The sequence below is a fragment of the Schistocerca americana genome, chromosome 1 (genome assembly GCF_021461395.2).
Source record: "Schistocerca americana isolate TAMUIC-IGC-003095 chromosome 1, iqSchAmer2.1, whole genome shotgun sequence".
NCBI classification, from domain to species: Eukaryota; Metazoa; Arthropoda; class Insecta; order Orthoptera; family Acrididae; genus Schistocerca; species Schistocerca americana.
The window spans coordinates 711392736-711419985 of NC_060119.1; the positions used below are offsets into that span (position 1 = coordinate 711392736).

Genomic DNA, 27250 nt, shown 5'->3' on the forward strand with positions numbered 1-27250 from the left:
CCACTGCTATGAGTGTGAATCCTGAATCCTTCCTGGTCATGCTGACAAAGTTTTATGAATTTATTTGTAAAAGTATAGACAGCAGAAAATAAAATGTGCTGTGGTGCCTCTCCTGCTCCAAGTCGGCCCGTTTCACGTCCTATCCCCCTTAACAGCCCTCAATACCACCGATACAGAGCGCCGTACCTTAGTAACAACACATACGACTCGTATTCGGGAGAGCGGCCATGGAGGAGGAGATTAGTGGTTAACGTCCCGTCGACAACAAGGTCATTAGAGGCGGAGCACAACCTCGGACTAAGGAAGGATTGGGAAGGAAATCGGCCGTCCCCTTTCAAAGGAACCATCCCGGCATCTACCTGAAACGATTTAGGGAAATCACGGGAAACCTAAATAAGGATGCCCGGAGACGGGTTTGAACCGTCGTCCTCCCGAATGCGAGTCCAGTGCGCTAACCACTGCGCCACCCCGCTCGGTGAGAGCAGCCATACAAAGCCCCTTTCTGGGACCAGGATCTAAGCTTTTCGTGTCTTCCATAAATCGATTAATACGAACACGAGACGTTTCCTTTGAAAGGGCACGCCTGATTTCCTTCTCCATTCCCCCCTAACATGATCTTGGTATCAGTTTGTAATGATTTCACCATCTACAGAGCGTTAAGCCCTAATCTTTATTTCTTCAAAATTGACAAGAAGAGAATTCAAGCTTTCTTCCGGTGCAATTCTGAAACCTTATGGATTTCGCCTTGTCGATGACGTTTGTTTCTCTGCCAGTTCTAAGAATTACTGTTTTACAGAGCCTGATTGGCTACAAGAACAAATGTTACGTACGTAACACGCCTGCGAACACCATTTATATGCATGTATTTGGTTGGTGAGTAATTTCGTAGTGTTTTTCCATAAGTTTAATAAACACAACAGAGACACATGGTTGAAATGGCTCTAAACACTATGGGACATAATATCTGAGGTCATCAGTCCCCCTAGACTTAGAACTACTTAAACCTAACTAACCTAAGCACATCACACACATCCATGCCCAAGGCAGGATTCGAACCTGCGACAGTAGCGGTCACGCTGTTCCAGACTGAAGCGCCTAGAACCGCACGGCCACACCGGCCGGCTCGCTTTTCCACCAGATGCATAACGTTATCCTTTGTGGATTCGTGCTGGTCTTTGTACAGAGTGCAGCTGCGTTGTTTGGGCTCATGTAGCTGCTTCATTTGGGCTCAACCATTCTTTTCTTTTCATTGTGTTAGCATAGAACTCTATTTCTCCTTACCAGTAACCACAATACGGGACAGGAATGGTCGGTGTTGTTCACGAGTCAGTTGATGACGTGCAAACAGAGACGCACATTTGGCCACCCCCCCACCCCCCCCCCCCCCTGGTTTTTGTGATTTTGGATTAGAGTGTGCAGCATCCATACACCCGATTTTTGAACCTTCCCCACTGCATGCAAAAGTCGCACGGTGGTGGAATGATCGCAGCTCATCACATGTGCCACCTCTCAAGTTCAGTGACGTGGATCATTGTGGATTAATGCGTCTAAACGACCTTCATCAAACCCTGAATTTCTTCATGAACGTGTAGAGCCACCAATGCCGAAACGACCCTTCTTAAAACGAGAAAACCAGTTTCTTGCCCTGCTCTATCCGGTGACATTATCCTCATAAACGGTGCAAATGCTTCTGGCTCCCTACGCTACTGTCACCCCTCTGTTGAGTTCAGGCAGAAGAATATGTCGGAAATGTTTCGATTTTTCCACTTGGCACTCCATTTTCTAGTGTCCACTGCTCCACTCACTATCTCCAAATGACAAAATGACAATATGCTAACTGAGATAGCAACAGTAAAATACAAATAAAAAATGACAATCGATAAATAAACCGATAGCAACCGGACTATCAACATGCAAAACAAAAATGCTACAAACTTTTGCACCAACCGAATATAATAAATATGATAGTATTTGGTAAACCTTAAATAGAAGATGAGACGCCGTCGTACAGGACGGCACAAGTTGAACGAATAGCTGAAAACGTATGCTGCAGAGAACTGTAGATTCATGTTTATAGAACGGACAAGAGTAACACTGATGTGCCGCAAATGAAATGCATCATTGTTTTTTTTTTTTCGTCTAAATCTTCATCTGTGTTATGTGACTCATGGCCCCCTTTCTGGCTGAAAATTATGAGTTGCATCCTCGATGGGAGCGTCTAGAATGGATGCCATATTGCCATCATAGCCTCACGGGGCTAGCAGTGTATTTAACACTAAATTCTTCTAGAATCTACATATGTAAATGATGCTCTAAGCCCCCCACCCCCCTATTCTAACTCCGACTTTTGCTGTTGTACATGGATTAAAAAGAAACGCGAACTGACTGTAATCGAACCTGCAAGTGGAGTAGAAAAGAGTTTGGCACCTGCAATAATTTAAATTGATATATAAGTTAAATAAGGGAAAGTTTCATTAACGTAGTGAGAAATGATATGGTTGCTCTACCGATTAACAGAATGAAAGTTCTGTCCAAAATAACAATATGATTTATTATGACTAAACTCAAAATAATAAATAAAACACATGAAACATTTACAATACATCAAATTGGCTCAAATTGGATACTCAAATAAATGCTGTGAAGGTGAAGTTATCCCTAAACTAGATTGTGACATTTATGACGAAGTGGTATGTGGAGCCAATTCCTTGCAACTCAAATCTTAAGAGAAACACACAGCCAACCCAACATTAACTGCTGTTACAGTAGTAACAACTCAGACAATGAACGCCCAAGACAAAACAAAGTTAGAAAAGACGAACAGGCGCGCTCTAATGAGCTCTGATTATCACCTAGCAAAATTGCCTGCTTTGCCGGTGTTGCGGACATACACTACCAAGCTGTCTTCTTAACTGCAAGAACACGACCTGGTGTACCGGAGGCGATGGCTGGTTGCTTCGACGTCCCGTCGTGGTGATGACAATGTCGCGAGTATAACTCGAAACAAATTATCCTGGTCTGGTTGTTTCAGACTAAAGACTTCCTAGCAATACAAATGCGCCTCTGAGGGAGGCGAAGAAGGGTCGCCACACCATCACTGACGGTACAGTGATTGATTTTAACAACCAAAATCACACAGTAACTCCGATACAGTCACCTTTAGCCAAAACTGCTCAAGACAGACAACATAGGCCGCTTGTACGCAGAATGCTCAATTGCCAACTGTACTCGGAAAGTTACGTTGAAGTCGAAACTTCAGCAACTTCGTCAAACAGTTACAATTAAATAAGAGTATATTAGACAGCCAACGGAAGGCAGCCTGTCCAGAGCAGCGAGAGCTCAGTCTTGTAACCTACCCCGACCGAAAGGCGAGAGCCGACTCCTCTCAAGAGCACCCTACAAGCCGAACACATAACATTCCTGCCCCCACGACAGTGGCCGTGGTTAAACGTTCCAATCATCAACTCGAAAACTGGCGGAAAATTCCACTCTATTGCCGAAGCACTACCATTCCACCAATGGAGATTCTTGGCGCCAATTTCTGCGCCGATTTTGCTACGTCACAGAGCTATGCCCTGAGCAAGCCAATCGCAGTTACGATTTTGCAGAAAACGCGGGAATTTGCCCACCAAGACTGCCTGAGTACACAAGTCATTCCCACGCCTCACTGGTAGCCCGCCAGAAAGTGTTTTTGCTAAGTTTCTGCGAAGTAACGGAACCTCTAGCCCAGCCGCTCCTCCAGGGCCCTGCGGGCGTGTCTCTGCCGCTATTATGACAATGTCGGCGTCTGGAAAGCATTCACTCGACTCCCTCACACCTGTCGGCTTAACCCTTTCAAGATCAGCAGAGCCTGCCTGTCACCGGACCACCCGGGTGACAAGAGACGCTGCGTGGGAAGTCCACGTGTGAAGGAATAGCAACGTTTCACCGCATGCAATTAGAGAGGAAAATCGAATTACTCAGAGTAAGATAGAAATATGAGACGGGGCTTCTGCCACCTCTCACGGCCTCTCACAACTTGGCGTTTTGTTTCTGATTATTCTGATGAAAAAGATGATTACACGCCAAAGGGGCTCCCTATACTATTCAGGAAAGCAATGAGGACGCTTAACCCTCGCAATACCAAGGCGGGTACTTTATGCCCACATTATGAAAATATTGTAATCTAGTCAGTTACTTTGTACTTCATAATTTTGAAAAAATAAATGTTTTGAATTGATTCTTCTACCAGCTTCCACATATATGTTTCCCATATTTTAGTTATATTTGATGCAAAAATTTAAGTCTCAGCACTAGATGTCCCTTTCCCTAATGAACGTCGTATTCAGTATTTCCAGGTGCAATACTTACACATCAGTCTGTCTTTAAAAAGTGTGTTGTGAGTAAAAGCCAACGACAATGATCGAAATTTGCATTTGCATTTGAGATTGCTACGTGTGTGCTACAAGGCATTGTCAGGTTCTGAATCCTACTTACTCATCAGTACCACTTGAAAAAGTATGTTTTTAGCATATTTCAGCAGAAATTAACGAAATCTGTTTTTCGTATTCTTTTAAGAGAGGGCATTGTTTAGGCGCGTTTTGGAAAATGCCTTGGCACTGCAAAGGTTAATAAAGCCAGAAAGTGCAACGTAAAGTACCCAGGGTGTTTACCTTGGTTCGAAATTCGGCAGTAGCTACGCGTTGTTGTTGTTGTTGTGGTCTTCAGTCCTGAGACTGGTTTGTTGCAGCTCTCCATGCTACTCTATCCTGTGCAAGCTTCTTCATCTCCCAGTACCTACTGCAGCCTACATCCTTCTGAATCTGTTTAGTGTATTCATCTCTTGGTCTTCCTCTACGATTTTTACCCTCCACGCTGCCCTCCAATACTAGATTGGTGATCCATTGATGCCTCAGAACATGTCCTACCAACCGATCCCTTCTTCTAGTCAAGTTGTGCCACAAACTCCTCCCCAACCCTATTCAGTACCTCCTAGTTAGTTATGTGTTAGACCCATCTAAACTTCAGCATTCTTCTGTAGCACCACATTTCGGAAGCTTCTATTCTCTTCTTGTCCAAACTATTTATCGTCCATGTTTCACTTCCATACAAGGCCACACTCCATACAAATACTTTCAGAAACGACTTCCTGACACTTAAATCTATGCTCGATGTTAACATGTTTCTCTTCTTCAGAAACGCTTTCCTTGCCATTGCCAGTCTACATTTTATATCCTCTCTACTTCGATCATCATCAGTTATTTTACTCCCCAAATAGGAAAACTCCTTTATTACTTTAAGTGTCTCATTTCCTAATCTAATTCCCTCAGCATCACCTGATTTAATTTGACTACATTCCATTATCCTCGTTTCGCTTTTGTTGATGTTCATCTTATGTCCTCCTTTCAAGACACTGTCCATTCCGTTCAACTGCTCTTCCAAGTCCTTTGTTGTCTCCGACAGAATTACAATGTCATCGGCGAACCTTAAAGATTTTATTTTTTCTCCATGGATTTTAATACCTACTCCGAATTTTTCTTTTGTTTCCTTTACTGCTTGCTCATTATACAGATTGAACAACATCGGGGAGAGGCTACAAACCTGTCTCACTCCCTTCCCAACCACTGCTTCCCATTCATGTCCCTTGACCCTTATAACTGCCATCTACGTTCTGTACAAATTGTAAATAGCCTTTCGCTCTCTGTATTTTGTCCCTGCCACCTCCAGAATTTGAAAGAGAGTATTCCAGTCAACATTGTCAAAGCTTTCTCTAAGTCTACAAATGCTAGAAACGTAGGTTTGCCTTTTCTTAATCTAGCTTCTAAAATAAGTCGTAGAGTCAGTATTGCCTCACTTGTTCCCATATTTCTACGGAATCCAAACTGATCTTCCCCGAGGTCAGCTTCTACCAGTTTTTCCAATCGTCTGTAAAGAATTCGCGTTAGTATTTTGCAGCCGTGACTTATTAAACTGATAGTTCGGTAATTTTCACATCTGTCGACGCCTGCTTTCTTTGGGATTGGAATTATTATATTCTTCTTGAAGTCTGAGGGTAGTAACTACGTACTAGTGCTATAACATTTGCTGTGGGTACGCGAAATGGTTGTGACTTCAGCAAGACTCCTTTGCACCATTCGTCGTAGACTCAGACATTGAAGTAATGCAGAAGCCAGAAGCTAAAGCTGCTCTCATTGTGTGAAACTTGTCTCTGTCTTTGTGAAAGAAATCCATAGCTGCTGAATTCATGGATTGCCCTAAGCTCCAACAAAAGTAGCTGTGGAAACCTCGTACCGTCTTGAGCAACGTTACCTTGCTAGTAATTTGGCCTGCAAGATTCTTCGTCTTCACAGGCCCGTTATCACACATGTTTTGCTACCAACCAAAAGCACACAAGACGATAAACAGGTGTCTTTGGGAGTATGTAGGGTGCAGTAACTCACCTAAGGTGGCATCTGAGCCGCCGACGATGCGTCCGTGTACCCGGCCGAACCTCCTTTGTGGACCGCTGTGTGGGATGCGACGGACGGGCAGCTCAGCCGCTGGAACACAGCAAACACCACAATGAACTCTATGAAGTGAGGCGGGCCACCGCCCGCGTCTGATATATGACAAACAAACTAACGAAACGTTAAGTGTTGCCGACGAAGGAGGTGTTCACAGAGACTATTCTGTGTTTTCTTAGGAGAAGAAAAACTTCGTAGCAAGGATCACAATTAAACAGTGTATTATGGATGACTGGTTTCGGTAAATTCGTGTTACCATCTTCAGATCTGTGTAATCTGGCACAAGATAAACATCTTGTGCCAGGTTATACAGATCGCCCCTTGACACTCAGTATGAGTAAACTAATAATTATTCTGTGTCCTTAGCTGCATACGCGTGTAATCTCAAACGAGGGGTATGTTGTATTTGGGTTGCGTGATAATACTGAATCAAAAACAAATACATATAAGAAATCGTCCCCTTTTTCTGGAATTTCGTCGCTTTAATTCCTGCAACAGACAAAATATTTCCCGCTTCCGATACATCTATTAGTGGTGTAAGACCCAACAGTGGTCGCATCGTATATGGTTCTCAAGAAATGACTGCGCTCTTGTTCACCTCAAATATACTCTAAGATAAAGAAACGACGAACTACGAAGTAGTTATGCAAATTCTTCTCAAATTGATATTCGTAAAAGTATCGACGGAAAATGGTAAACTAGAACAATTTAACTTCACTGCTGGCAAGCATAGTAAACAGGGAACACGTCGATACCTGTGCATAAAGTCTTAGCGAATTTCATTTCGTGTACTCAACTGAACAGTTACTTTGGCTCCCTGACAGGCGCATCAACATGATACACAGATGTCCGCACTTGAGAAAGGACATGTAGTTGGGCTCAAGGAAGACGGCTGTAGTAATCGGCCAAGCGCTCCACATCTGAATACGAGCGATGCCACTATTCAACGATGTTGGCGGGAGCAGGTGGACCATAGCCGAAAGCGTAAAGATGCTAGCGGTCGTCGTAGAGAGACGACAGGACGTGAAGACGGAGCAATCCTAAGAAAGCCGCACAGAGGCCCGGATTCATCATTATCATCGATCCGACGGGCAACTGGTGCTTCAGTGACCTCTAATAGGCGGCCTACAGAAAGGAAGCTGAGCTCATGGCGTCCGTTTTGGCGACTACCATTAACCGTACTACACCAGCAAGCCCATTTGCAGTGGTGTCGGGAATACTCGGCCTGGAACCTCATTGACTGGAGTAGAATTGTCTTCAGTGATGACTCCCGCTTCGAACTGATCCCCGATAAGCAATTTTTAAAACGTGTCTGGAAACGACTGGACAGCGGAGGGATACCAATCTGACGGTCGCCGACCACGCGACCCAACAATCAGGAGTGATGGTCTGGGCTGCCATTTCATTTCGTAGCAGAACCTCTTTGGCTGTCGTCAGAGACGTCCTCACAGCGCAGCTGTGCGTCGACGATGGTCTACTCCCCGTTTTGTTGCCCTTCATGGCAAGGCATCCGGGTTAGATTTCAGCAAGAGAATGCCCATTCGCACGAGGTAACCGTTTCTACTTCTTGTCTTCGCGCTTGTCAATCCCTGCCCGGACCAGCAAGTTCGCCGGTCTCTCCCAAAGTACAACATTAGGGGCAATATGAGCAGAGCCTTCCAACCAGCTCGGGATTTTCAGGATATGTAGCGCCATTCAAACACTATTGGCTCGACATCCATCAGGAGGACTTCCAACAACCCTATCAGTCAATACCAAGCCGAATAACTGCTTACATAAGGGCCAGAGGTGGACCAACGTGTTATTTACTTGCTCAATTTATGAACCTCTTTCTCGTGAAAAAATCAGCCATTTTTTTCTGAAATTGTAGCCATTTGTTTGTACATGTACGTCACATCTACCGATTCCCGTACCATTCGGATAAGTCCTTCGTGGTATGTCGTGCTTTTTTGTCTTATTGTTTTTGTGTAATTACATTAAAACAATATTTTCTTAACTAAATGCAAAGCTTTAAATTTTAAATAAAATGTCTGCAGAAGCTGAGAGAGAGGGTCTTCATCCAGCAGGGATACTTACCGAGCACGCAGGCAGCAAGCGCCAGAACCAGGACGGTCTGTCTCATCATGTTGGACTTTTGGAGTCTGAAGGATGGATGCCGCATTGTGCCGTTCCAGGGCCTTATATACTGGCCTGTTAAGTGACAGGTGGACTCTTTTGCACTTTGAACCAGGGATGGCGAAATTAATGAACTGGAAGACCTTGATAACGAGACTCATATCTGTGATTAAAGATGACTTTTCGCCTACCTCTAATGTCCAGTCTTCTTTGATAAGTATTTCTTCACAAGTTCATATCTTTCATCATCGAAACGCAGCTCGAACGTGCTGTACCTGAAAACTATTAACGTGCAAGTTTCCGTCCAGTAACAGAGTAGCTTTGAAGATGTGCGACTGTCGATTCTATTTTATACCTGAAGTAAAAACTAGGATAAAAAATGAGTCAACCAAGTAATACAAATGGAATGGAGCTACTTGCGGTGAGGCGCACGTTCAAAGCTGTAATTAACAAAAGTGTTACAAATTTCTTAAATGTATTGAAGGAGTTATTGTTTGACATAGGTAGCAAGATGCAAAAAGAGATAATATGTACAAAACAAATACACGCATCTGAGAGTTACTCATTGAGTAAGTAATTCCTACCTACCACTTTTTACACATTACAATTACGGAAATTCTTCTACGGAAGAGCAGTTGTGAAGGAGAAAGTTTTTCAGATTATTTTCGAATTTTGCTTCGTTGTCTGTCAGACATATTATATCACTGGGTAAACGATCAAAAATTATGGTTGCAGTTTTGTGCACTCCTTTTTGTGCTAAAGACAATCTTATTGTGGTGTAATGAATTTCATTTTTTCTTCTAGCATTGTACAGCATTGTTCCTTTTGAACTGAAGGGCATTATTTACAACAAACTTCATGATGTTATAAATATACTATGAAGCAATAGCCGAAATACGTAACTCCTTAAACCCATGTCTGCAAGATGATTGTGGGTGAGCAACATGTATTATGCTTACAACACATTTTCGAGCAATGCATACTTTGTCTTAAAGATGAGTTACCTCAGAACATTATTCCATATGACATTAATGAAAGAAAATAAGTCATCTTACTGAGCTGTCTCTCCAAATTTTGCAATGATTCTGAGTGCAACTGTGGCTGAACTGAGTTGTTTTATGAGTTCCAAAATGTGCTTTTTCCGGTTTCAATTCTCATCAATATCGACACCTAAGACTTTCGAGGTTTCAACCCTATTTACTACCTTCTCTCCTTTTATTGCACTTATCACCAATGTAGTAATGTAAGTAGCCTGTTTAGGTGTTTACATGTTGGCAGCGGGATAGACTACATTAATAACTCTGACAGCGGTGTGCGCCTTCTGTAAGAGATTCTGTGCTGGTCGGACTCGCAGTTGGAGGTGAATAGCCAGCAGTGATAGAGGTTGGATGTTAATAGTTAGCAGTGATGAAGGTTAGAGGTTTGAAGTGTTAGCGCGAGCGGACGGTCTGGACGTGCGTCCGTCATGGAAATGTAAGATTGTTGATGATAATATAATTTTTTTGGAACTAGATGTCACGGACGATTACATAATTATTTGAACTGGATGTCACATTACTAAGGTAAAATTTGCTAAATACATTGTTTGCTCTGCAACAAAATCTTTCCTTTGGTAACCTCACGCCTATTAGTAGTTAGAGCCTACACTAGTTAGAATCTTTTATTTAGCTGGTTGTATTGGTGCTTGCTGTATCGCTGTAGTTCGTTAACGAAGATTTTTTCTGAGGTAAGTGTCTTATGAAATGTATAGGTTGTTGTTATGATTTCTTCTAACTCAGGGCCATTCTTCTGTGTTAATTATTTGAGCAGTCAGATCGTGTAGCGTTGTATATTGTGGGTCATAAATGAATAGAATAACTTTGAGCTGTATTCGTCAGGGAAAATTCCGTAGGTCAGTGACAGTACGTTCAGTTTCACTCCGCAGTTTAAGCAGGTTCACTTGCATTCAGTTTCACTCACCAGTTTCAGATGTTTATTAAGAAGTTTCAGTACTTCTAGATGCAGGTATCAATATGTTGCGTCTTTTAAAAATTAACAGTGAGACTGTTCATAGAAAACCAGTCAGTGGTACTTTTAAATACATTATTTACCATTTCTTGTGTTGCTACTTGTATGTTTGGACTGATTACAATACTAGTGTCAACCGCAAAAAGAACTAATACTGCTTGTTGTATGTTAGACAAAAGAGCGTTTACATACATGAGGAACAATAGCGGACCTAAGACTGAGCCTTGGGAATAATGTCCCCAGACGACATCTGTTGAATTACTAGATACAAGTTTTTGCACTCTTTTGGTTAGATGTAACATTATCCACTGGCTGCTTATACAATCAATCCCACAAAATCTCAGCTTATGTAGGAGACTATTGTGATCGAGTAGTCAAATGCCATAGATATGTCGTAGAAAATACCAACCAGCACTATTTTGTTATTTAATGCGTGTATAATTGGTGAGTGAACATATAAAGGGCATTCTCAGTAGAGCAACTGTTCTGAAAGCTAAGCGGTGATTCACTGAGAATATTATTACTGTTCAGGCTAGATACTATTCTCAAATATTTTGGAAAATGTCACTAGTGAAACAGTTCGGTAGTTACTGACATCTCTTCAATCACATTTCTTATAGAGGGCTTTGACAACAGCATCATTAACTTTTGTAGTCCTGTCGTCCTCTGTTTTGATCACAAGAAACAAGTTCTCAGTTCCTAGTGCTCTGAAGTTTGGAAAACAAAAAGTCAAATGGCAGTTATACGAATAACAGCGCAAAAAATGGAACAAGACTACGCATATAGAACAGCATCCACGGAACCTGCCACTGGATATGCCTTGCAAAGAGTAAAGGCGAAACGGATATGGCACGAAGATAATGTTTCATTCAGTTGTAGCTAGATGGTCAACAAGTATAAAAATCATCAACATACCGTAATTAACAATAGCATATTCCCGTTTCTCCGAAAAATGCTGTGATCTACTGACGCATTAGATATTCCAGGTAGAACAGTACGTATTATATGGGAACAAATCTTTAGTACTCTAATGGACCGCCATCAAATCCAGATGAGTTTTCATTTTTGAGAGAATATATAATCTTTTTAATTTCAGAAGGAAAAGTTGGCGATACATTTATATGATTTAATTTTATGAGAGGTGCTTATGCAACACACTCTTTTAATTTTTCTCTTGAACTGTTTGTCCCTTTACTTTCTGCTTCATGTAAGAAATGATTGTTGTACAGATCTGGCAACTGCAGTTTAGGGAACAATTCTAGACAAAAATTTGGGCGGTTGTATCTTCTGTGTATATGTCATGCGACTGGTGGAGGCCACTTCGAAAATCTGGGGAAGGTACCCTAAGTGAAAACTTTGATCTTAAATACAGTTATAAAAAGTACAACAAGGTTGCAAGTGCAGGCCCGTAAATGATTTACTCTTGTTAAATCCGATGGTTCATTTGAAACCAAATACTTTCTAGTCCTGTGCGTAAGTTAAAATTCGCCCTCAGTTTCTATCTTCAGTCATATAGAAGTTATAGGCTCGTAAAATGGGATGAATCTTTTTTGAAACTCCCTCGTAAACAAGGGAATGTCCGAGCATGTCCCAGTTGTTATGGAAATGTCACTTTAATCACTTGTTATAACACACATCTTACGAAATATTAGATAATTCGCGTTACTTCTGGTTTTCGTCAGAGATTATGCAACGATGCAGAGGAATCGATGGTGCAGAATATGAATCCTTACTAATACTGACAAAACTCGGGGTTGCTAAAGAATGACATGAAATTAATTACGGCGATTTTTAAAGCTCACTCATCCTTAGTTTTTGGTAGAGTACAGTCATCTTAATACAAAGGTATTTGTATACTTTGCAGCAATAAAAATATTTAACTATTAAAGTATAACGTCATGTTATGTGTTCTTAAAGTATCTCTTCCAGTTCAGAAAATATGTCAGTTTCAGAAATGATGATGTTTAAGGGATTCCAGAATTATTATGGAGACACAGTATGTAGCATATTAGATCCTATCTTGTACGGCAGTTACACAGACGAGAATTCAATGCTCGAGTTAAATACGGCAAACGACGAATCTGCCTCCTTATTCATTAATTCAGAGAGAATCTTTTATTGCAGTAGTGTTCAAATGAATTAATTTCCTGATTAGCCGTGTGCCACCAGATAGGGCAGGCGAGAATAATTACAGTTCTTTCGTCTGTAATACGTATCCCATACAGTATACTGTGTAGCAAAGAATTTGAGGCGAACAGTAAACCATCGCCTGGTCCGAGTCTTATACACCAGTGAAAACATTACGCACTTGTAGCTCCGGTGTAGGAGGCACTGATCCATCATCCGCCTTCTGGTCCTACTGGAATTATCTTTGCAGACAGTGTCTAATAGTAATTTTTTTTTTTTTTTTGACAGAGGACTAGTTTTGACATTTCCTACAGTTACAAAACTTACAGGAATGTGCATCAAAAGTACTGTAAGCCTCTAGTCATATAATTGGCTGTGAGCACTATGGGACTTAACATCTGTGGTCATCAGTCTCTTAGAACTTAGAACTACTTAAACCTAACTAACCTAAGGACATCACACACATCCATGCCCGAGGCAGGATTCGAACCTGCGACCGTAGCAGTCGCGCGGTTCCGGACTAAGCGCCTAGAACAGCTAGACCACCGCGGCCGGCAGTCATATAATTCTTATGTCGCAAAGCTATTTTACGTTGCAAGTTGGTTTTGTACGAAGCATTTTAGTGGGAAAAGTTGTCTTTCTCAACAAAATATTTTAAGCGTGTTGCATTCTTCACCATGTTTTCGTTGGAGTCTTCAGATTGAGGGGTAGTTTGATGCAGCTCTCCACGCTTGTCTATCCTGAGCAAGCCTCTTCATCTCTGCATAACTTCTACAACGTATACCCCTTCCAACCTGATTACTGCTCTCAAGCGTAGTTTGAAATAATCGCCACAAATGTGGAACAACATCTACAGATGACTCTAAGCAATTGGATACATGTGACTACATAGCATTTTTCCGGTACGGGTCTTCCAGACTTGTTAAACAAATAAATTTATGGTACGTGACGAACTCGACAGCACTAGAACAGATGACAGCTTCTGTTTGGCCAAATTCCTTTTCTAGTCCAACGTGCTGAGTGCCATTCAATCCAGATGATGCGTGTACACAATAGGGAAGTAAGTATGGAACTTCCAGACCTCACTTCCCCAGTTTCGAGGACTGGTGAATAGTTGTCGTAGTGCTGCGAACCGCAGTACATATGAATTCAGAGAAATGAATTGCAGGTGTAGCATCTAAGAAAGCTTCGCAAACATCTGCTTCATAGGTCGCGAATTCGAGGGACTCATTTTGTTAGCTGGAGGTCATGGCAGTCAAGACTCAACAACAGGGACCTCCACTGCTGCATTCTTAACCTTCGCCGATGATGTTCGGTGGGAAGCTGGTACCAATCTCCACTTGAGATCCCACTTTACATTCTGGTTACTAATTTTAGGGAAAGCATTACCCGAAAAAAGCCGCCAAAATGGGTAATCAATGAATTGCATGCTGTACAACCAACTACTGACGTTTGAACACCCTGGAGCTGTAGACTATATTATTATCCTAATCCATTGTGCTATTGATGCGAAAATACGAAATATCTTTGGTCAGAAGAAGAGGTGACCTCTCCCCTGGTGGGACAACGATTTCGCTCTACAACCGCGGGTAGGTGCACGTCACTACGAAGGTTTAAGTTGATCGGGAGAGGACCTAGCAGCCCTTTAGATAGCAAAGAAAAAGTCTATTTGAACAAGTGGGAAGCTGTCATGGAAGACTAACTTTTTTCTACAGATCGTTTCCCTCTCTACGCAAAAATGTCTACATTCATATTCATTCTCTGAAAAATAATGAGGATTTCATGGCAGGGAGTTCTTCCCATTGTATAATGGTTTTTTCCCGTTCAATTCGCGTATGGAGCGCGGGAAGAAGCGCTGCTTGAATTCCTGTATGTGCGCTGTAATTAGTGCAACACTGTCTTCGCGGTCTCTACTAGATCTATACATAGGTGTTCGTAATATATTTCTAGCTTTATTATTTAAAATTGGTCCTTGAAAGTTTGTAGCCGGCCGTGGTGGCCGAGCGGTTCTAAGCGCTTCAGTCTGGAACCGCGCGACCGCTACGGTCGCAGGTTCGAGTCCTGCCTAGGGCATGGATGTGTTGATGTCCTTAGGTTAGTTAGGTTTAAGTAGTTCTAAGTTCTAGGGGACTGATGACCTCAGATGTTGAGTCCCATAGTGCTCAGAGCCATTTGAAAGTTTGTAAATAGGCTTCCACGGGATACTTGGCACATAGCTTCAAGTGACTGTCATTTCAAGTTTGCCAGCATTTCCGTGATGGTCTCGCCTGGTGGAAACAAACCTGCGACCATTCCTGTCGTTCTTCTCTGTATATGTTCGATATCTTCTGTTAGTCCAATTTTGTGTGGGTCGCAAATGCTCGAATAGCATTCTAGGATTGGTCGCATGACTGTTTCGTAAGCACTCTTTTCCCAGTATGCAACAAATGAACCGAAGTCGGTCACCTGCTTTAGCTAAGAATCAGGGCAATACGCTGGTTGCAGCGGCTTACAGTACATCTCACACAGCATCTCTTTGCGTAGGTGCGGAGCCTCTATTTACCATTCGTCAGCGTATGCCAAGATGCTACGGGGGGATGGGGGTCAAAAACTTGAAAATTCCAACACCACAACACACTAGCATGCATAGTGCGGCGTAGGAAAACCGTTGGAATTCAAAACAGCTTCCGGTCGTCTCGTAATGGACAAATGCAAGTAGTGTGTGGTTTTCAAGAGAACGTTATATCATTCTTCCTGCAAAATACACTACTGGCCATTAAAATTGCTACACCACGAAGATGACGTGCTACAGACGCGAAATTTAACCGACAGGAAGAAGATGCTGTGATATGCAAATGATTAGCTTTTCAGAGCATTCACAAAAGGTTGGCGCCGGTGGCGACACCTACAACGTGCTGACATGAGGAAAATGTCCAACCGATTTCTCACACACAAACAGAAGTTGACCGGCGTTGCCTGGTGAAACGTTGTTGTGATGCCTCATGTAAGGAGGAGAAATGCGTACCGTCACGTTTCTGACTTTGATAAAGGTCGGATTGTAGCCTATCGCGATTGCGGTTTATCGTATCGCGACATTGCTGCTCGCGTTCGTCAAGATCCAATGACTGTTAGCAGAATATGGAATCGGTGGGTTCTGGAGGGAAATACGGAACGCCGTACTGGATCCCAACGGCCTCGTATCACTAGCAGTCGAGATGACAGGCATCTTATCCGCATGGCTGTAAAGTATCGTGCAGCCACATCTCGATCCTTGAGTCAAAAGATGGGGACGTTTGCAAGACAACAATCATCTGCACGAACAGTTCGACGACGTTAGCTGCAGCATGGACTATCAGCTCGGAGACCATGGCTGCGGTTACCCTTGACGCTGCATCACAGACAGGAGCGCCTGCGATGGTGTACTCAACAACGAACCTAGGTGCACGAATGGCAAAACGTCATTTTTTCGGATGAATCCAAGTTCTGTTTACAGCATCATGATGGTCGCGTCCGTGTTTGTCGACATCGCGGTGAACGCACATTGGAAGCGTGTACTCGTCATCGCCATACTGGCGTATCACCCGGCGTGATGGTATGGGGTGCCATTGGTTACACGTCCCGGTCACCTCTTGTTCGCATTGACGGGACTTAGAGCAGTGAACATTACATTTCAGATGTGTTACGACCCGTGGTTCTACCCTTCATTGGATCCCTGTGAAACCCTACATTTCAGCAGGATAATGCACGACCGCATGTTGCATGTCCTGTACGGGCCTTTCTGGATACAGAAAATGTTCGACAGCTGCCCTGGCCAGCACATTCTCAAGATCTCTCACCTATTGAAAACGTCTGGTCAATGGTGGCCGAGCAACTGGCTCGTCATAATACGCCAATCACTACTCTTGATGAACTGTGGTATCGTGTTGAAGCTGGCATGGGCAGCTGTACCTGTACACGCCATCCGAGCTCTGTTTGACTCAATTCCCAGGCGTATCAAGGCCGTTATGACGGCCAGAGGTGGTTGTTCTGGGTACTGATTTCTCAGGGTCTATGCACCCAAACTGCGTGAAAATGTAATCAAATGTCAGTTCTAGTATATTATATTTGTCCAATGAATACCCGTTTATCATCTGCATTTCTTCTTGTTGTAGCAATTTTAATGGCCAGTAGTGTAGTAACAAGTTGAGTTAACGATGATGGAAGAGGATAGCTATTGCGCATCCTTCTCTTCAAAGTAGAGTACAAAGGTTCGATAATAATGAGATCTGGCGAGTGTGGTGCTCAGGAGAGATGCGAAACTCACCCCCGCGCTGTGAAAACCAGACCCTGATGATGCGAATAGTGTGAACAGAAGCCCTGTCGTCTTGAAACCCAGCATCACCATTGGGGAACCAATACTGTACAGTGGGGTGGCCGTGATCAGCGTGACTTAGTAGATAGTGTCGGAAGTTCCATGCGGCTTTTCGCGGATGATGCTGTAGTATACAGAGAAGTTGCAGCATTAGAAAATTGTAGCGAAATGCAGGAAGATCTGCAGCGGATAGGCACTTGGTGCAGGGAGTGGCAACTGACCCTTAACATAGGCAAATGTAATGTATTGCGAATACATAGAAAGAAGGATCCTTTATTGTATGATTATATGATAGCGGAACAAACACTGGTAGCAGTTACGTCTGTAAAATATCTGGGAGTATGCGTGCGGAACGATTTGAAGTGGAATGATCATATAAAATTAATTGTTGGTAAGGCGGATACCAGGTTGAGATTCATTGGGAGAGTGCTTAGAAAATGTAGTCCATCAACAAAGGAGGTGGCTTACAAAACACTCGTTCGACCTATACTTGAGTATTGCTCATCAGTGTGGGATCCGTACCAGATCGGTCTGACGGAGGAGATAGAGAAGATCCAAAGAAGAGCGGCGCGTTTCGTCACCGGGTTATTTCGTAACCGTGATAGCGTTACGGAGATGTTTAATAAACTCAAGTGGCAGACTCTGCAAGAGAGGCGCTCTGCATCGCGGTGTAGCTTGCTCGCCAGGTTTCGTGAGGGTGCGTTTCTGGATGAGGTATCGAATATATTGCTTCCCCCTAGTTATACCTCCCGAGGAGATCACGAATGTAAAATTAGAGAGATTAGAGCGCGCACGGAGGCTTTCAGACAGTCGTTCTTCCCGCGAACCATACGTGACTGGAACAGGAAAGGGAGGTAATGACAGTGGCACGTAAAGTGCCCTCCGCCACACACCGTTGGGTGGCTTGCGGAGTATCAATGTAGATGTAGATGTAGATGTAAAATCATCACATAACCCTTGGCAGTAATGCAACCTCGCAGTGCAACCATGGGATCCATGGAATGCCACGATATGGTTGCCGAAATTACAGCCTAACTCCCGCAATGTTTCTCTCTTGCGACGTAAATTCGGCCAGAGGTAGGAAACACTGTATAACAAGACTAATACGACCCAATGACATTCTTCCATTTCTCCATAGCTCAGGTCTTGTGGTGTTGTTGATAATTCTTTCGGGTTATATGGCCGTGGTCCATGGAATTCTTCTATTCCTAACGTTTCGTCCAATACTACGTTGGACATCTTCAGAGGTATGGCTGGTCCTGCTGAGTCCTGCCGACTGAGGAGTCGGTCGTCGGAGAGGGGCCTAAATACCAATGAAAGTGGGCGTGGTCTAGCTTGCACATAGTAGCAGAGAGAAAACTAGTCAAAGATATACGAGGGTAAAGGAGCATAAAAGCCTACTTATGGAGCTCCCCCCTGTTGCTTTGGTGCTGACACGCTTTGCGACTGCGACATTTAGTTCTGCGATGACTTTTGTAACTGTAGTTCACGAGCCTCTCGAATGGTCGCCTTGTCACGATTACCCAACATGCACATGCATCTGCACCGTGACTTAGCGGATGACTCTTTTCTGCTTTCCCTGGATGCTGTGTAAACCTTCGATAAGGTGCCTCTTCAAACACCAAACACTTCGCCTACCTCGGTTCCGGGAGCACGCACTCCACAAGCACCACCAATTTGTCCACGTTGTATTCTTTAGCTCTAACATTATCCACTCACAAGTACACAGAACACGGAGCACTGGTTTGAACACGACTGACATTTACAAAGTTTTGAGGACACTGCACAGGCATCGTTCGTGGTCAGATACAACAGTGAAACTTGCAACCTTGGCTAACATCTACGTTCATGTTCAAATCTGCGTTTTTCACGATGTTTTATTTTCGTTCCACACCTGTACCTTCGTACAGACGTCGCTCCGTTGTGTTGTCGCCTGTATTCCTCACTCGCATCATAAGCGCTTATATGCACAAAATCCAGGCATGACGGGGAATTTGGAATTCGAGTAATGCACCTTCTGATAGAAGAAAGCACATGGGGCTCATTTCAGTTTAGATGTAGATTTTTACCCTGAAGTGTTCAAATGGCTCTGAGCACTATGGGACTTAACTGCTGAGGTCATTAGTCCCCTAGAACTTAGAACTACTTAAAGCTAACTAATCTAAGGACATCAAACACATCCATGCCCGAGGCAGGATTCGAACCTGCGACCGTAGCGGTCGCGCGGTTCCAGACTGTAGCGCCTAGAACTGGCCGGCCACTCCGGCCGGTTACCCTGAAGTGTGAACTGCAGTATAGTAAGAGCGATTGTTTTGCTTCACAACTGATTTCTGTATTTCTATCTTCTGGATTTCTGTCACAAGTGAACTCAATGTCGTTGTTAGTGAACCTAATCGCATGGAATAGGAAAGACGTGAGCCAAACATGAAGTTCTTCATTTACTCGGGTTCTCGATCTGCTCCGCATTTCCTACAGCACCTTTACTCAGTAGACAGAACTGCCAAAAATATCCAGGATACATCATAATAGTTACTGCAGTGATGGAAAAACGGTATTCTGCTGCGTACCTGGACATGTCTGAATCAACGGCAAATAAAGCGGTGCAGGGGCTTCCGAGTAGCCGATTATTCATCGACGGAAAAGAAATCGAAACGTTAGAAAATAATTAATGTAGAGTAATGAAAAATCGCCAACAGCCTTGCCGCAGTGGTAACACCGGTTCCCGTCAGATCACCGAAGTTAAGCGCTGTCGGGCTGGGCTAGCACTTGGATGGATGACCATCCCGTCTGCCGAGTGCTGTTGGCAAGCGGGGTGCACTCAGCCCTTGTGACGCAAACTGAGGAGCTACTTGATTGAGAAGTTACGGCTCCGATCTCGGAAACTAACATACGGCTGGGAGAGCGGTGTGCTGTCCACATCCCTCCATATCCGCATCCAGTGACGCCTGTGGGCTGCGGATGACACGGCGGCCTGTCGGTACCGTTGGGCCTTAATGGCCTGTTCGGGAGGCGTTTAGTTTTAGTTTTCATGAAAAATCTGGAATATATTTGTCTAGGTAACACATTTAAGTGATTTAACATTTGCAAGATGACAGGTTAATGTAAGCGCGAGATAAGCCATTGCAAATATGAAATGTTGGTTCATTAATGACCGGTGTAACCGCCAGAATGTTGAATACAGGCATGCAAAAGTGAAAGCATTGTGTTGTATGTTTGCCGGATGTCAGTTTTTAGGACGGAGTTCCATGCCTATTGCATTTGGTCGGTCAATACAGCGCCGGTTAATGCTGGTTTTGGATAATGCTGGAGTTAACGTCCAATGCTGTCCCATTTGCGCTCCATTGGAGACATCTGGTGATCGAACAGGCCAAGGCCACATGTTGATACTCTGTAGAGCATGTGGGTTTACAACGGCGATATGTGGGCGAGCTTATGCAGTTTGAAGACACCCCCTGGATTGCTGCTCATGAATGGCAGCGCAACAGGTCGAATCACCAGACTGACGTCCAAATCTGCAGTCAGTGTGCGCGGGCTAAAAACGAGACCACCCCTGCTGTCATACTTAATCGCACCCCAGACCATAACTCCAGGTGTAGCTCCAGTATGTCTAGCACGCTGACAGGTTGGTTGCAGACACTCAACCGGCCTCCCTCTAACCAACACACGGCCATCACTAGCACCGAGGCAGTGCCAGCTTTCATCAGAAAACACAACAGACCTCCACCCTGCCCTCCCACGAGGTCTCGTTTGACATCACCGACGTCGCTGCTGGCGGTGGTTTGGACTCGGTGGAATGCACGCCACAGTGAATCTGTCTCGGAGCTGTCCTTGATGTAACCGATGTGTAACAGTTCGTTGTGCGACTGTGGTGCCAACTGCTGCTCAAATTGTTGCTGCAGATGCAGTACGATGCACCAGTCATACGACGAACACGATGGTCTTCCCTATCGGCAGTGCCACATGGCCATTTGGAGCCCTGTCTCCTTGCGACCGTGCATTCCCAGGACCATCGCTGCTGGCAATCATATACAGTGGCTACATTCCTGTCAAGTCTCTCTGACGTCGCAGAAGGAGCATCTAGCTTCTCGTAACCCTACTACATGACCTCGTTCAAACTCAGTGACGTGTTGATAATGGCGTCTTTTCTGCCTTTATGCCCTGACTAGCATCAGTTCATAAATTCCAATCTCGAAGGTAAGTCACGCTCACGACCGTCACAACGGTCTGATTTGCATTCTGATAGTGTCGCTACTACCGCCATTCTTATGCGACTGGAGCGAAGTTTGAAGAGACATCATCTTTCAGACGTAGAAACACGCCTAAGATTTGTTTTTCCGTCAGTGTATTGCTGTGCTGAGTTCCCCACAGACAGTTACTGAGTTGTTGAGGCAACAAGCCGTGTGCCAGTGGAAAAGCACGAGCCTGGTGTTTGCTGTAATAAGACTCTGCATATGAAATTAACAACGAATAAATGATCTTTTTACGTGGTTACATGATGGCCAAATTCCATTAAGACATGGTTCAGCGTTCATATGTGAGTGGAGCGTTTTTCAAATGGCTCTGAGCACTGTGGGACTTAACTTCTGAGGTCATCAGTCCCCTAGAACTTAGAGCTACTTAAACCTAACTAACCTAAGGACTACACAGACATCCATGCCCGAGGCAGGATTCGAACCTGCGACCGTAGCGGTCGCACGGTTCCAGACTGTAGCGCATAGAACCGCTCGGCCACCTCGGCCGGCAAGAACGGAGCTTGTATGTAACGCACGGTATGTACGGTGGCGTACTAAAAAGTAATATCTCCGTATTTTTTACTCTGTTCTCAATATCGGTTGAGGTATCAAATGTCATGCATGTTGCTCCGTCGATTTTTCCACTTCGCTGACAAAGCTCCAATCCTCTGCGCTAGAGAGTTCGGAATTGTAGCGTGTAACATGGCAGTGTGCAACGTAATTATGTCTGTGTGTGAAGAACAGCGTACTGTAATGAAGTTTCTAACCGAAGAAAACGTGCCTCCATTTGAAATCCATAGAAGCAAGAAAGCTGTCCACGGTGTGAATTGTATCGACATCAGTCACGTGCGAGGTTGGATTCTTCGTGCTCGTAATGAAGGAAACAATGATGCTAACCTGAACATGTGTGACAGTTCTCTTAGTCGACGACCGCACACAGTACCGACGAGACTCAGCGGAACCGGATTGGTGAACTCATCACAGAAAGTCGTTGGACAACACGGGGACACCTGTCAGGTAAGTGTGGCATATCACGAGTGTGTGTACAGGCATCATTGCAGAAATGCAGTACAAAAACCTTCGTGCCTCGAATGTCCACTCGTGACATGAAACAGAGGAAATTTGACATATGTCAATTTCTTTTGCGTTCCATAGCAATACTATGACTATTGATGAAAGCTGGATTCACTATTTTGGACCCGAAAACAAAACAGCTTCAGTGCAGTTCCGTCACAAAGGATCACCGACGCCAAAAAGGTTCAACACCATGCCATAAGCAGGCAAAGTCATTTTCACAGTGTTCTAGGATGTTCAAGATGTTGTGCATTTGGAATTCGTGCCCAAAGGCCCCGCCATAAACTCCGCAAGGTACCACAAAACTCTTAGAAAACTGAAAGCAGGAACTGAAAGAGTTCGTCCACTCATGGAGCACTCTACTTCAGCATGACAACCCCAGACCACACAAGAGCGCTGCGCCACCTGCAACAACTCGACGCCTTGGCTTCACGCTCATCGACCATCCTCCGTACAGTCTCGACTTCACCCATCCGATTTTCATATACTGCTGAAGCTTACAGAACACATTCGAAGGCCTCACTTAGATAGTGATGTTGCGGTGCAAGCAGAGGTGTGGCTCCATCAACAAAGTCAAACATTCTACAGTGACCATATCGACGAACAGGTTCCTCGTTGAGAGAAATATGTTTGTCGCTAGGGTGAAATAAATATGCAGACATGAAGAGTAAAGATGTAAAATGTTAACAAAGTTTGCATAATTTAAACAGCTTTAAGAGTTTTCACACAAAAAAGTCGCAGGCATTATTTCATTATTTTCCAGCACGCCCTCGTACTACCAACATATTTCACCCGATTCTGTTTCAGACGATGACAGAGGAGCGTTCTTGTGTTTAGATGTTGTGTGTATTTTAATCATTTATGTGCTAAATATCTCCTACTTAAAATACTTTGTGGAACATTTGGTTGTGGTATAAGCCATCCACATTCATCTCTGAATTTAATTAGGTTATTTAATGAAATTTTACAAAAATTGGCCAATTAATAATTCAACTGCCTTTGTGCGTATATATATATATATATATATATATATATATATATATATATATATATACTCCTGGAAATGGAAAAAAGAACACATTGACAGCGGTGTGTCAGACCCACCATACTTGCTCTGGACACTGCGAGAGGGCTGTACAAGCAATGATCACACGCACGGCACAGCGGACACACCAGGAACCGCGGAGTTGGCCGTCGAATGGCGCTAGCTGCGCAGCATTTGTGCACCGCCGCCGTCAGTGTCAGCCAGTTTGCCGTGGCATATGGAGCTCCATCACAGTCTTTAACACTGGTAGCATGCCGCGACAGCGTGGACGTGAACCGTATGTGCAGTTGACGGACTTTGAGCGAGGGTGTATAGTGGGCATGCGGGAGGCCGGGTGGACGTACCGCCGAATTGTTCAACACGTGGGGCGTGAGGTCTCCACAGTACATCGATGTTGTCGCCAGTGGTCGGCGGAAGGTTTATTTATTTATTTCGAGTCAAAAACATTACAACAATATTTACAATATATACAATATAACAAATCAGGTCAAATCATAAAAGAACAAACTAAACGGTATTAGCCCAAAATTGTGCAACGGCAGCAGCATTGTCTGAAACATCAACAAGCTCTTGTGTGGAACATGATACAGGACATCTAGGACAGTTAATTAAATGTTTGGTTGTCTGTTCTTCTCCGCAGTCACACAAGGTGGAAGATTCCTTCATGAAGCCCCATTTAAACAGATTGTCCTTAGTTCGTCCGACGCCACTCCTGAGCCGATTTAGAGACTTCCACACTGTCCAGACTTGATTTCCACCAGGAGGAAGGGTCTCAGAAGGAGTCATCCAATCGTTACTGTCAGATTTTGCTGTCCACTGAGATAGTCTGGCTGCTCCAGTCCGACCGGTGAGGGGTGTAGTAGTTCTCATGAAGCTCCTCCTAGATTTGAGTCTACTAATTGGTAGCTGGTATCCATGTAGCAGGTGATCGGTGTTATGATCTGCTTTATGTCTCTCAAGTTTGGCTGCGACTTCACGCCTTATGTCTGGAGGAGCAATACCTGCTAGTTTATGGAGTTTATCAATAGGTGTAGCTTTGAGGCATCCCGTTACTGTCCTGCAGGTTTCGTTCAGGGCCACATCAACCTGCTTTGCATGAGATGACTTGTACCATACAGGACATGCGTATTCAGCTGCGGAATAACACAAGGCCAAGGCTGATGTTCTTAGTAGTTTGGGATCTGCACCCCAAACGCTGCCAGTGAGCTTCCGCAGGATGTTGTTACGAGCAGCAACTTTCTGCTTGGTGTTAGTGCAGTGTTTTCTGTAGGTCAACGTTCGATCTAAGGTGACACCCAGATATTTGGGGTAGAAACAATGTTCAAGCTCTTGATCTTCCCAAAACACTGTAAGTTTTCTATAGGCCTCTCGATTGCGTAGGTGGAAAGCACAAACTTGAGTTTTAGCAGGGTTCGGTCTTAAGTTATTGACTCTGTAGTACTCAGATAGGTCCTTGAGAGCAACAGTAAGCTGGTTTTCTACTGTGTCAAAATCTCTGGCTTGTGTGACTAAGGCAAGATCATCTGCATAGATGAAACTCTTTGTAAGAGAAGGTTGAGGCTGGTCATTTGTAAATATGTTGAACAATATGGGGGAAAGGACACTACCCTGAGGCAAGCCATTCCTTTGACTTCTCCATCTACTCTTTCTTCCTTGGAACTCCACATAGAATCGCCGGTTTTCCAAAAGTGTCTGCACAGTTCTGGTGAAATTAATGTCTCTAGTGATGTAGTAGACTTTGTGCAATAATTGTCGATGTTGAATGGTGTCATATGCTGCTGTGAGATCCACGAAGACAGCCCCGGAAATGTATCCTTTTTCATATCCCTCTTCAATATGTTCAGTCAAATTAAGGACTTGTGCTGTACAATTCTTTCCAGGTCGGAAACCTGCTTGTTGAGGTATGAGTTGTTTTTCAACAATGGGAGTGAGTCTATTTAGCAACATTCTTTCATAGATTTTATACAAATGGCAAAGGAGCGAAATCGGTCGGTAGTTCTTGGGATCAGCTGCACCCTTTCCAGGTTTTAGTAAGGGAATAACTTTAGTTTTCCTCCAGATGGCAGGGATCTGTTTCCGCTTCAGACAACCATTATAGAATTGCAGAAGCCATCTTTCCGTGATGGGACCAAAATGTTTAATTTGCTCAATCATTAGGTCGTCTAGACCAGGCGCTTTACCATTTTTGCATTTCTGAATTGCGGTTCTGAGTTCTTGTAAGATGAAGTCATTTGATATATGGTTGTTTTCACGTTCAGGTTCTCTTTTGAGTTTTGTTCTATCTTTAGAACAATTGACCCTTCCATTCTGAACTAGATGATGAGCAATTTGATCTGGTGCAATGTTTGCATGGCCATGATTGTGGACAGGGTCGTTGTTCAGGCGTCGCAGCAACTGCCAGGCTTTCTGACTGCTTTTAGACATATCAAGGTTCTCGAGTAGCTCTATCCATCGTTCTTTTTTGGATTTGGCTAAGGCTGAGGATAAATTTTGGCCAGCAGTTAAGGTTTCAATGCTGTAAGGATTATCATTGAAAAGTTGGATATAGTTATGTAGATGCTTCACGGATTCTTCTGTCAAGCCAGGTATGTAGTTAACTCGACAGCCTCTGGGAGTTGAGAGTCTTGAGCATCTTTTCACGGCTTCTACAAACTCATCATAGTTGGAAACTGAGGGTTCTATGCGTGAAACTTCTGAGTCAAGGAGATCAGCAAACTTCTGCCAGTCTGCTTTCTTGAAATTGTATCGCCTTCGGAATGATGTGATTCTAGGAGTAATGGCTGCAAACACTTGGCAGCCTATGGGGCGGTGTTGAGTATTTGGTATCGGATTTAGAACAGTTTTTCTGCATTGGTGAGCTATGTTCTCGCTAACAAAAATTAAGTCGGGGTTATACCCACGTTTCCAACGCCCACTGTTAAAAGATGGTGGGAGTTTATTATCATGGACAAGATTAAGATGGTTGGTATCAGCCCAAGTCAAAACTGCTTCACCATTACTGTCGTCCTCAGCATAACCCCAAACACTGCTATGACTATTGAAATCTCCAACAATAAAGTGAGCTTGTTGATTGGTGTAGTTGTCTGTAGGTGAAAATTGGAAATCTGCTCCTGGGGGTTTGTAAATTGACGACACAATACAACCATTCAGTTCTACAGACAGTATTTCAATATTGTTGAATTCTGTAAGTGAGGTAGAGAGAACAGCTATATCGTTCCTCACAAAGATAGCACTGCCATATTGTCTATGGGGTCGCTCAACTGCCAGTTTCATCCCAAGGATTTTTGGTCTTCTCATGGTGTCATCTCGATGGGTTTCTTGTATACATAAAATATCACACCTAGGTTCCTTGGCAATATGTTGCAGGAGTTCTTCTTTGGCAACAGACAATCCTTCTATGTTGATTGATACAATCACAAGGTGAGGTCTTGATAAAGACCTTTGGTTTCCATTCATAGTGAAACCTATAATGCAATGCTTTTGGAATGCTGACGTTCAGTTCAGTACTGGAGAATCTAGTCCAGTACCTATGCAGGGGCACCACGTGCAGGAGTCAGCTTCACCCCCGGCGGAAGGTGCACGTGCCCGTCGACCTGGGACCGGACCGCAGCGACGCACGGATGCACGCCAAGACCGTAGGATCCTACGCAGTGCCGTAGGGGACCGCACCGCCACTTCCCAGCAAATTAGGGACACTGTTGCTCCTGGGGTATCGGCGAGGACCATTCGCAACCGTCTCCATGAAGCTGGGCTACGGTCCCGCGCACCGTTAGGCCGTCTTCCGCTCACGCCCCAACATCGTGCAGCCCGCCTCCAGTGGTGTCGCGACAGGCGTGAA

The 27250-nt window shown here is 44.0% G+C and overlaps 1 protein-coding gene, 1 non-coding gene and 1 pseudogene across 2 annotated transcripts in view; 1 reads left to right on the plus strand and 2 right to left on the minus strand.

Annotated features, from left to right (window-relative positions):
• LOC124593761 (transmembrane protease serine 9-like) overlaps positions 1-27250 on the minus strand; it is a 108133-nt gene that overhangs the window by 14835 nt on the left and 66048 nt on the right. Inside the window, exon 8 of the mRNA XM_047132113.1 lies at positions 6420-6518. Within this exon, the coding sequence (XP_046988069.1) occupies positions 6420-6518 (99 nt within the window). The remainder of the gene's footprint in view (positions 1-6419; positions 6519-27250) is intronic.
• On the minus strand, positions 401-483 carry Trnaa-cgc. The gene has a single exon. It is a non-coding gene; the product is annotated as a tRNA-Ala (tRNA).
• Positions 19750-19867, plus strand: LOC124557680 (annotated as a pseudogene).